The sequence below is a fragment of the Phoenix dactylifera genome, chromosome 6 (genome assembly GCF_051530095.1).
Source record: "Phoenix dactylifera cultivar Ajwa chromosome 6, Ajwa_hap1_PhDact_Kaust_v1.1, whole genome shotgun sequence".
NCBI classification, from domain to species: domain Eukaryota; kingdom Viridiplantae; phylum Streptophyta; class Magnoliopsida; order Arecales; family Arecaceae; genus Phoenix; species Phoenix dactylifera.
Genome location: NC_143195.1, coordinates 31,863,824 through 31,874,820, shown reverse-complemented (window position 1 = coordinate 31,874,820; position 10,997 = coordinate 31,863,824). Strand labels below are relative to the sequence as shown.

The 10,997-nt window shown below is 37.4% G+C and overlaps 1 protein-coding gene across 1 annotated transcript; it reads left to right on the top strand.

Annotated features, from left to right (window-relative positions):
- Window positions 1–722: 722 nt before the first annotated feature.
- Window positions 723–8,631, top strand: LOC103711140 (lysophospholipid acyltransferase 1-like). Its single transcript, XM_008797163.4, has 8 exons — window positions 723–1,160; window positions 2,142–2,197; window positions 4,818–5,038; window positions 5,148–5,556; window positions 6,311–6,396; window positions 7,048–7,111; window positions 7,253–7,371; window positions 7,811–8,631. Exons 1-8 carry the CDS (start codon window positions 859–861, stop codon window positions 7,949–7,951), a joined length of 1,398 nt encoding a protein of 465 aa, XP_008795385.3. The 5' UTR covers window positions 723–858; the 3' UTR covers window positions 7,952–8,631.
- Window positions 8,632–10,997: the final 2,366 nt, after the last annotated feature.

Sequence of the window (10,997 nt, the reverse complement as noted above, 5' to 3'; positions counted from 1 at the left end):
CCATCTTGGAAGATGAGGGCGCATAGGTATATAACAAAATTGGATAGATTCAATAATCATGAATAATATCATATTTTTATTAAAAAATTATCATTTAAGTGAATCCAATATCTTGGAAGATGAGCCCCCCCCCCCCCCCCCCCCCCCCCCAAAAAAAAAAAGAAGCCTTGATTACGAGTATTAAGAGTTTCCACCTTCCAACAATCAGAATAACATAAATTCAAACTCTTCTCCTTGCACTTTATTTTATCTTTTTTCTATATATTATATGATAAGACTCAATTAGTCCACTCCTTTAATTGCTTTTACAGAAATTTTTTCCTAAAAAACGTAGTTTTTTCTAATCTAAGGCTACAATCAAAACCTAGATGCAGTCAAAAATCCGAGCGTCCTCTGTCTCGATTATCTTATTAGTACACCTCGTAGGGACACGTGTATATTACTTATTTCTCAATATTCTATTTTACATTCTCAGTTTATACGGCAGATCTTGTCAGATGAGCAAGAATTCCGTCATAACTATCTACTATCGACATTTCCTAGGATGTAACCGGTCGCAGGCTCGGCCCGGAATCCGGGACCAGGAGAGCGTCCACGCTGGCGGAGGCACGACAAACGTTAAATCCAGTGCCGCCCATTGCAAGGGCGGGATTCACGAAGCCCAGGTCCGACTTTACCAGGTCGTTTTAAGGGCATATCCGTGATCAAGAAAATAATATACTCCCCTCGCTCCTTTTATCCCCATTTCCACGTTCTCTTCGTTTCCACGTTCCCTTCTTGAAAGGAAAAGGAAAAAAAAACAAGAAAAGACTTTGGGATCTAATCAGAGAGAGGGAGACGAAGAATTTGTCTCTTGAGATGGAGCTCGAGATGGCGTCTATGGCGTCGGCGATCGGGGTCTCCATTCCCGTGCTCCGCTTCCTCCTCTGCTTTGTGGCCACGATCCCGGTGAGCTTCTTGTGGCGGCTCGTCCCCGGAACCCTAGCGAAGCATATCTACGCCGGCCTCTCCGGGGCGGCTCTCTCCTGCCTATCCTTCGGTTTCTCCTCCAACCTCCACTTCCTCATCCCCATGTCCGCCGGATACGGCTCCATGCTCCTGTGCCGCCGCTACTGTGGGATCCTCACTTTCTTTGTCGGATTTGGTTACCTCATAGGCTGGTAATTTGCTTTTGATCTAGTCGGGATTGGAGATGGATTGGCATAGGACTTTCCCCCTTTCTTGGATCTGTTCTTGTTATCTAGGTTATAGTTTCCGACAAATTTGTGCAGCTGGATGCTTGATTAGTTGATTAGTTAATTCGACACGGTAGTTTATACAGTAGGCTGGTTCGGCTTTTGCAATGCATGAAAGGTCGAATCTTTTGTAATTGCATTAAGATATTGTTCATATTAATACTGTAATATGATTCATCACTATTTTACAGTAAGTGTTTTGATGATAAATTTTGAGGAAGATGCTACGATGTTGAGATAAGAGTTGTATAGCGTATAAATTTATAATGACAATGCCTTACAATACGAAATACCATAACTATTAATGTTGATTCTCTTGAAGGTTTTTATGAAAATTTGATTCTGAATATGTTTTCTCAAGGCTACTTGAATTAATCAAAGAACATTTCTTGGAAAATAGGTGGAGTTTTTAAGTTATTTCATAAAATAAATTCTTTTTAGGTTTCTCAAAAATTATCAGATCCTTCAGTGAGTTACTTCAAACTGCAAGTTAATAATAGTAATCTTTGCTCACTCTCTATAAAAGATTTTCTCTTAGTTTCATCAAATTGTAATTCTGGGTTCTTGGAAAATTTGCTTTAGTTAGCTCCCCTTTTGCTGAAAAATCTATATCTGAGGACATGTAGTTATTATCCCTCACTTGCCACACTGATTTTTTTTCTCTCCAGAAAACTTATTAATAATGGGATCTATAAGACTATATGAAATTGATCAAAGTCAAAATCTCCTAAAACTGATACTTTTTAGTGAAGTATAAGCACTCCATTAAATAACTGAGGAAGTCAATCTTCTGTTATGTATCATCTTCCTTGTTCTTATTCCTCAATGCCACAAGATCTATTCTTTCTAGTCAAAATACCTTGAGCAAGTTAATTGATTATCTTGCTGATACTGTGTTTTTTATAGTCACGTGTACTATATGAGCGGGGATGCATGGAAGGAAGGAGGCATTGATGCAACCGGTAATGAACGTGCACCTTTTCTGTTTATTATTGATTTGGCTGAAAACCATTGCTCACTAATTTTTAAGTGGTATGCTAATTTTTGAAATTATGGCTTCGTTGTTCACTTATTTTCTTTTAGTATTCATATGAGTTGCTATGAACAAGGTTAGATTTATAATTGGGCTGTGAATACATGTCATTTGCTTACTAAGTATACATGTATTTTGCTATCATGTAGATTCAACTCCTCATTTCTCATTGAGCAGTTTGCTTGATGAAAAACTTCATTTTTGTTTTCCTTAAATCTTCTGAGGAGATTTTGCACTGTAATACCATTTTCTTTGTTTATGTATGTAGTCGGTTGCCAGCGCATGGTAAACCTAGATTGGCTCAGTGTGGGAAAGAATTAACATTAAGGTCAAGGTCATAGTTCATTTTGGCTTTAACAACACCAAGGACTGAACTATCGCATACTGGTGGCATATCGGCCTTACGCTGGCACAATATGGCATAACGAAAGAGAGGAAGAGATAGAGAGAGGGAGGGAGGGAGAGGGACAGGGAGAGGAAGGGAGGGAGGGAGAGGGAGAAGGAGAGGGAGGGGGAGAGAGGAGGCCGAGAGAGGGAGAAGGAGAGGACTTTCGACTCATCTCTCCTCCAACGCGATGTAACTGGGAACGGAGCCCTGTTTTGAAATGAAACATGGGCTCCGTCCTCTTTTCTTTTCTTTTTTGAATTTTTTAAAGTGTAGTCGATAGTCGTTGGCAACTTCATTTAATAAACACAACAAAATAAAGATTTTTTTGATTTTTTTTAAAGTGAAGCAAGCAGTTGCTGCCAACTTCACTTAAAAATATTTCAAAAAAAAAAGAGGACAGGGCCCCTGTTGCACAGTGCTAAAGGAGAGGGGGCTTGAAAGCCCTCTCCCTCTCCTTCTCCCAGCCTCTCCTTCTCCCCTTACCTCACCCTCTCTCTCCTTGCCTTCCTCTCCCTCCCTCCCTTCCTCTCTCTCTCTCTTTCCTTCTCCCTCTTCCCCTCACTTGCTGGTGTCTCGAACTTTGGGGTGGAACCAATGCCAGTTCACCCCAAGTACGGCTTGTCCCGATTCGGCATGGTACAACAAACCATGCCACAACATATATCATGTTGTTCCACTCTTCTTGGCATGCATTGGCATGGCAATATGAGAAGTACTGGCATGCAGTCAATATTATACAAGTTTTGCATGCCAAAAAGCACTAACAGGTATGTATGTTGTGCCGTGCCATGCCGACTAGGACCTAATTTTATGAAGACAACAATGTGGAAAATAATATTAATTTTCAATACAGCCTTATCATATTTGGGTGGAAATCATGAGATTGGCAACAAATATATAAGTTTGCTAAATTCTTAGAACGAAGCTTTCTTGAATTAAGGTTGTGATTGTCAGTAACCTCTTTCAAATGGGAAAAGGCTTGGGTGATGATAATGGCAGTAAAATTAACATGTAACATTGCTTTAGTAGGAGCACCTTGATGCAAATTCTCTGCATGTTCTCTGTTGAATTGTTCATGTTTCTTTCTTGAATTCCACATTTTTTATTATCCTCCCCATTATTACTCCTGCCACCATTGTTCTTTCCTCTTTACATTATCTTACTCTTTTAGTACATTTGTATTCAGAGGCTATTCACATGCATTTGAAATTATTCCTTTGGTTATCCATATTACAAAAGAATTTTACCAAAAAAATTGAAGATGATGTAAAGTTGCAATTGGCGAACAACTATCCCTTATCTCCCATTCCAAGATAATTGCATTGGCATGCCAATGCTGCTGGACCAAAAAGATAGAAATTTTGGGTTTAGAACCTAAACATGAGAACTGAAGATACCCATCATCAAGACATCTTCTTACAGCACTAGAGGTATTGTCAAAATTGCAATATGAACCACTTGTAATTTCATATTCCAAGACATCGTGCCAATCACATCCTTACTAAAATTTGCTTTGAGGTTACAGCTTGAGATTCTTTCCTGACCATAAAAGCTGAAGCTGCCTGAGCTGCTATCATCTTGTATTTGGTTGTTTCTTTGGCTCCTATTTAGTCTTTGCTTGAGAGGAAGCTCCTACTTCTCGACTATAGAAAGAAGGCAGACCAATCCCCAATCCTTAGGACATAGAAAGCTTTCTTTGTTATTTCAGTCCTCAACTTGTAATTATTTCTCTTTTTGGCTCCTACTAGTGAGAATTGGTCAAAGCTCAAAAAAATTCATCAAGATATATGTTTATGGCTTTATGACTTTGCCATCTGCAAACATGAGAGTGCACATGGTTTGACATGGTTATAGTAAAAAAGGATCTAGTAAACATGGCTAAAGTAACATGATTCTCGCTTCTGATTATCATTGGATGACATTGGTGTAGCTCACATACATTGAATTGCATCTATTGCATGTACCATCCAACTGCTAAAATTTGGAGGCATCATTCTCTCATTCTGGTTTTGTGACAAGATTGATAGATCGAAATTAGTATTTCAAATTATAATTTGTCATTAATACCAGGCTTGCTGATGGCTGTGTTGGCTGAGTTCTTATCATTTTTATCTGTGTCAAGCTCAATAGTAACTTTGTCTTTTATTTATACATTGTTTAGGAGCTCTAATGGTCTTAACACTGAAAGTCATTTCATGTGCAATAAACTACAATGATGGGCTACTGAGAGAAGAAGGTTTGCGTGAGGCACAAAAGAAAAACCGATTGATCCATTGTCCCTCTATAATTGAATATTTTGGTTACTGCGTCTGCTGTGGCAGTCACTTTGCAGGACCAGTATACGAGATGAAGGATTATCTTGACTGGACAGAAAAGAAAGGGGTAGGTGTGACATGTTGTTTTTCCTTATGAGATCAAGTGGTAGATTCTTTTCTAATTTGTGCCCTGCTGATTCATCATTCGATCATTTCCCCACTTTTTGCTTGTTTAGATATGGGCTCATTCTGAAGACAGACCATCACCATCGCCTTATGTTGCTACCTTACGTGCTCTAATTCAAGCTGCCACATGTATGGGAATTTACTTATATTTGGTACCACATTATCCACTTTCCCGGTTTAATGAGCCCATATATTATGAATGGGGATTCTGGAAACGGCTGCACTACCAATACATGTCTGGCTTTACTGCTCGTTGGAAGTATTATTTTATTTGGTCTATATCAGAAGCTTCAGTCATCATTTCTGGTCTGGGTTTCAGTGGGTGGTCAGATTCATCTCCTCCTAAACCACAGTGGGAACATGCAAAAAATGTTGACATTCTTGGTGTTGAATTAGCAACCAGTGCGGTGCAGTTGCCGATTGTGTGGAACATCCAAGTCAGCACTTGGTTACGCTACTGTGAGTTTCAACATTTATCTTGCTTCAATATATGCATTTGCTTATTTCAGTCTTGGACTATTTTAAGCTATGTTGCTGAAGTGTATGTGTTGAAATATAATGCAAAGAAAGCCAGATTTCGGGGCTCCTGTGGGCTAATAAATGCAAGTATGGGCATGGATGTGATTTTTGGCATAGTGTGTGCTTGTATGTGTAGTATTTGCTTCTTCAATCACGTGTGCCTGCATGTTGCAGTGGCTGTTCACATTCTAATGTATTTGTTGCATGCTGACATGGACAATGGTTTATTATCATGCATTTTGAATTGGAACAAAGGTTATGTATTTAATTCTGTATTTTCTGAAAGAACATTGTTTTGCGGCAGTAGCATTACTACTACCTCATCATTCATATATTCTACAAGTGGCTGCTGAAGGAGCTGTTAAATAATGTCCTCAAAAGTCAGAAACTTTTGAATTTTGATCATAGCATTGAAAAACTTGTGCAGTGTACACCTGATAGATCTAGGCATTTATTTGGTCTCTATACATTGGTCTATTTTGGTGCATGGCGGGTGCAGAGACAATGTTGCTGCAGACTGCTGGCTCATATGGTGCAGCAATCAATGCTGGTTTTCATTTAATTTGTAGAAATGGGAAGCAAATTGTGCAATTACTATGAGCTTGTACTAAACAATTAATATCTCTTTAGGAATTTTTTCTTTTTGTAATTCAGGATTACTGCCCATCTAATTCAAGGTCTAATGTTGTTTTAGATGTTTATGAAAGGCTTATTCAGAAAGGGAAGAAACCTGGATTCTTTCAGTTGCTGGCTACGCAGACTGTTAGTGCTGTTTGGCATGTGAGCATTACACTCTCTTTTTCACCTAATAAATATCCTAATGTAGTCTATGGAATATAAAATTCTAGCAGGTTGCTGCCAGTGTATCTTTTAGCTAGATTTGAGGTAAAACTTAAAAATTTGTAATTTAGTTTCTGGTAAGCTTGTCTGCGAGAAGCAGGATATGAGAGAACCAGTGGTATTTTTCTTGGTTTTTTACATGGTTAAAGATTTGCTGTTTCAACTCTTAATTATTAGGCATTGTTAACTTTTCACGTTATGATGTATTGATGTTAAATAATAGGAAAATTTATGGAATCACAGGTCATGCTAGACTTAAATTTGTAATTCTTGGTTATCAGGTATTCTTGCAAGTTTGGATATATAAATCTTATAGGTCCGATAGTACTGATCATGCTATTATAATTTTGTTTTTGTCAGTCTAATCCTGATTTTAAGTGCTAGACTGCCCCCATAACTGATCTTGAATTTTTCTGCAACCATTTTGAGGAGATATTAAGGGAAAAGAATTTTCTTTTGGTTTTGCATAGACAATTTTCTATTGTTATGTGGTTTTATAGCTGTAGTTGTTGGAGATCAATTTTTCTTCCATTTATCTTGACATTGCTTAATATATCTCATATTTTCTTCTGTTACTCCATCTAACTACAGGGATTATATCCTGGATACATCATATTCTTTGTGCAATCAGCTTTGATGATTGCTGGTTCACGAGGTATTTTTTTGCAGTTTAATTGCACTTTCATAGAGATATTTTTTGCCAGTCATTCTTCCCTTACAGTTTAATCCATAAAGAGGCTTAACTGAGATTCTTTTTCCTGATATTTTTCTTCTTGCCTTCCTTGTGTCTGAGCAGTTATATACAGATGGCAGCAGGCTGTTTCCCCGAAAAATGCAATATTTAGGAAGATGCTAACATTTATCAATTTTGCATATACGCTGCTTGTTCTGAACTATTCCTGCATTGGTTTCCAGGTTAGCTTCTATCCGACCCTTCTTTTTCAAGTCCTATATGCAAGTCAATTTTTAAAGTGCCTTTAGATTTCTTTTCGACATTTCATTGTGTTTTCTTGGTTGTTTAATATCTATACATTTTTTTTTTACAATTTAAACTCATCACCTTCCTGGGCTGGTTAAAATCATTGCTCATGAGTGTGGTTGCCCGCAGGGAAGGGGGTGGAAGAGTGAGATATGAGCAATATAGGAGTAATGTAGGGATTCAATTTTTTCATTCTGCTCTATGTATGTTGTTTTTTCCCTTTTTTCTTTTTTCTCCATAGCTAATACAGCATCAGAAACCAGGGCATCCTGGCTTCTGATTGAATGGTTGGAAGTTCTGCTATTTTGCTTGGGATTCTTAATATATGTACCCGATATTTCCTGATATTCATTACTGTTGTTTTCTGTGTTGAAGGTACTGAGCTTCAAGGAAACACTGGCCTCCTACCAAAGTGTGTATTTTGTTGGCACCATTGTTCCCATTGTGTTTATACTAATGGGTTATATTATCAAGCCAGCAAGACCTGTCAGGCCTAAAGTTCAGAAGAGTCAATAGCGTACCGAAATGATGTTTTATCGTTACTACCGGAAGAAGTGGAAGCAAGAGCTAGTATGTCTGCCTCTGGGCATGACTACTCTTTACAATTAACAGATATGGTTTAGGTTGAAGAGATCTTTTTCAATTGGCGTTTCTCCCCTACATCCTCTGATCCGTGTAAGCTTATGCTCTTAGCTGAGAATTCAGGAATCAATGTTGAGGTTTCGACATTTGATTGCTGTTACTGCAATGATTTCCATGCATCTGAAATTCATAAGTGTCATTCTTAGATTTTCAACGCCGTTAGAAGAATTTGTTCAACCAAAAGAACACTGTCATCATGAAGGGAGCTGTTTATTACAGAACTACTGGTTCTTTTTGTTGGTGCTGCTTTTATTGTGCAGAGTCCAGTATTAGGTGAAATTGCTTCTTGCTCGTGTTATTGCAGGTGAATTAACTAGATGTATCTAGCCTAAACCAAAATCTTCGACATACGTTGCTGCACTTTATTTAAAATCATGCTCCTATACCCTCTTCCAGACAATTCTGTCACGCTTCTATTCAGCAGTTCATATCATTTTCTGACTTGACCTGAGTTTTTTTTCAGTAAATCTGTATATTTTTTTCATTATTTTTTTCTTATTGCTCACAATGAAAGCACGAAATTATTAATTATATCATTCTGTGGTTCTAGTTTATACACTTATCTAGATGCATGATTCTGTGTTTGAAACATAATCCGTTTCTACACCATCTGTGTACCATAGAAATGTCGTGGGATGGTGTTACCAATCAATTTTATCCTAAATAATTCTGAAATTTATTTTTTTGGTGATCTAGCATTTATCATCTAACTTATGGATTGGTAGTGGATTATAATCAATATATTTATAAATCCGTTGGTGAGGAAAATCCAAGAGCTCTTTCAACAACCATGATCATGCAATTTGCAATTGTAAGTCCAAATTCACCAACAAATTGGTCAATATATAGATTCAAAGTACTTATCAATATTAAAATATTTATTATTCAGTAGTAAATTAACTCAATTCTAAGTGTAAATACATATATGTATATTATTAATAATAAAAAATAATAATATGATGATTATAACTATAATAAATAAATATATTAGTTATTATATAAGTATCTTATATAATAATATTGTAATTATATAACATATTAAGAATAATATATTGAATTAATTAATAATAACATATTAAATTTGTTTAAATAAAATTAGATTAAAATAATTTTCAACTTATTTTAAAATATAGAATTTATTTATAAATAAATTGATTGATATAATATAATATAAATTTAATAATATAATATGATATAGTATTATTTAGTATAGTAGAATATCAGATAGATCAATATTCTATGCGATATTATCTATATGTTATATGATCATAACTAATTATTCAACAAATTTGATTGGTTGATATGATTTGATTTCTGCTATGATGGATTGATGAAATAATAACTAGTCCTGTATAAGAGCACTGCTGCTCCTGCATGCGTGCTGCACCACCCACTCAGCTACTTGGCCCTGATTGGCAGCTAGGGATTGGTGCAGCAGACAAGGAGTAGGTGGGTGTCAAGTAGGGCCTAGTGTGGCTTGGGCATTTTGTTATAGAGGTGGTTTAGTTTTTTTTTTTTTTTTTTTGCTTAAAGAATGGCTTTTATGATGCAAGCTTTACCATTACAACTATTGCTGTTGCAAGCTGTGCAAATGTTACAACAGCCGGGGTTACCATAATAAAGGGGATGTTGAAAATTGTCATAGAATTTGATAGTGTAGAAAATATGTACCTTAGCGATGATATGCCTTCTGATGATGTAAATAACCTGAGGATGGCAGCAATTGTTTTTTATTCTTCCTTTTTTTTTGAAAAGGAGGAAATTTTAAATAATCACCGTGATTTCATTAAGTAAATGGAATTAAGTGAACAGAAAAATGATAATTTGTAACAAAACTGCAAGAAGAGGTGCAGATTAGCTGTAAGAAAATGTAAAGAAGTAGGAATGGGAAGGAGACGAAGAGGACGATCAGGGAGGGTGTTGGGGTTCACAGGGTTTGGGAGGTGGTGGTAGTGGAGTTTCACATGGTGTTGAAGGTGGTGGAGGTGAAGGCATAGGTTGGGGCAGTGAGTAATATTAGTGAAATAAGGCAAAAGTGGCCAAGGAGAGGGTGGTGGTAGTGATACATAATGGCAAGGGTGTAAAGGTGGTAGAGGTGAAGGTGATGATGGAGGCTTATAGCGGACTGGTGGTGGTGAAGACATGATGACGAGGGTGGTGAGGAAGAGAGGTGATGGAGAAGCATAGTATACCCTTGTTGGTGGCAATGAAGAAGTGATATGGAGGTGGTGGCTCAATGCATGGAGGTAGAGGGGGAGGTGAATTAGGTGGTGGAGGTGGTGAGAACACTGGAGCTAGTGGCTGTGAATTAGATGGCGGAGGTGAAGAATGAGGTGGTGGAGGCCGTAAAGCTTGAGATGTTATATAGGAGATGAGTGAAGGTGGCAATTTGGCGGGGGCAATGGAGGTTACCGGGATCGGGATAGAGAGTCGTAGTAAAGATGGAGTGGTGGAGGTGGAGGAGGTGGTAGCAAGGATAGGGATAGTGGTGGTGGTGGTGGCGGTGATGATGACAGTGGAGAGTAAACAAATGACTACATCATAGAATAAATTGCAGGTGGAGGCGAGAACACTGATGGATGCAGTGGGAAAGATAGCACCGATATCTTCCACATCAGCTACTTCTATTTACATCAGCAACTATCGGACGACATGTGATAGTACGCGACCATCTCCGTCATAGCTATCTTATGGAAGTCATAGTTAGAATTTTAATTATTAATTTCATAAGTTCAAAGATCTGGCTGCACTAATTTGAAATCTATGATAAAAAATGAAAAGCTGCAGAAGTTCAGAATTTGTAGCATGATTAATGATAGGGAAATGTAAAACAATGTGGCACTCCATATGCACTTCAAGCTAAACAACACAGGAGGTCTTTTAAATAGCTATGTAAAACCAAACTAAAGTCATGCGTCAA

Excerpts from the sequence above, each read along its gene's own strand:
- LOC103711140 (XM_008797163.4), top strand. The coding sequence starts at position 859 with ATGGAGCTCGAGATGGCGTCTATGGCGTCGGCGATCGGGGTCTCCATT. Across the intron at positions 6,397-7,047 it reads CTGTTAGTGCTGTTTGGCAT|GGATTATATCCTGGATACAT; the intron begins GTGAGCATTACA and ends ATCTAACTACAG. Across the intron at positions 7,372-7,810 it reads ATTCCTGCATTGGTTTCCAG|GTACTGAGCTTCAAGGAAAC; the intron begins GTTAGCTTCTAT and ends TCTGTGTTGAAG.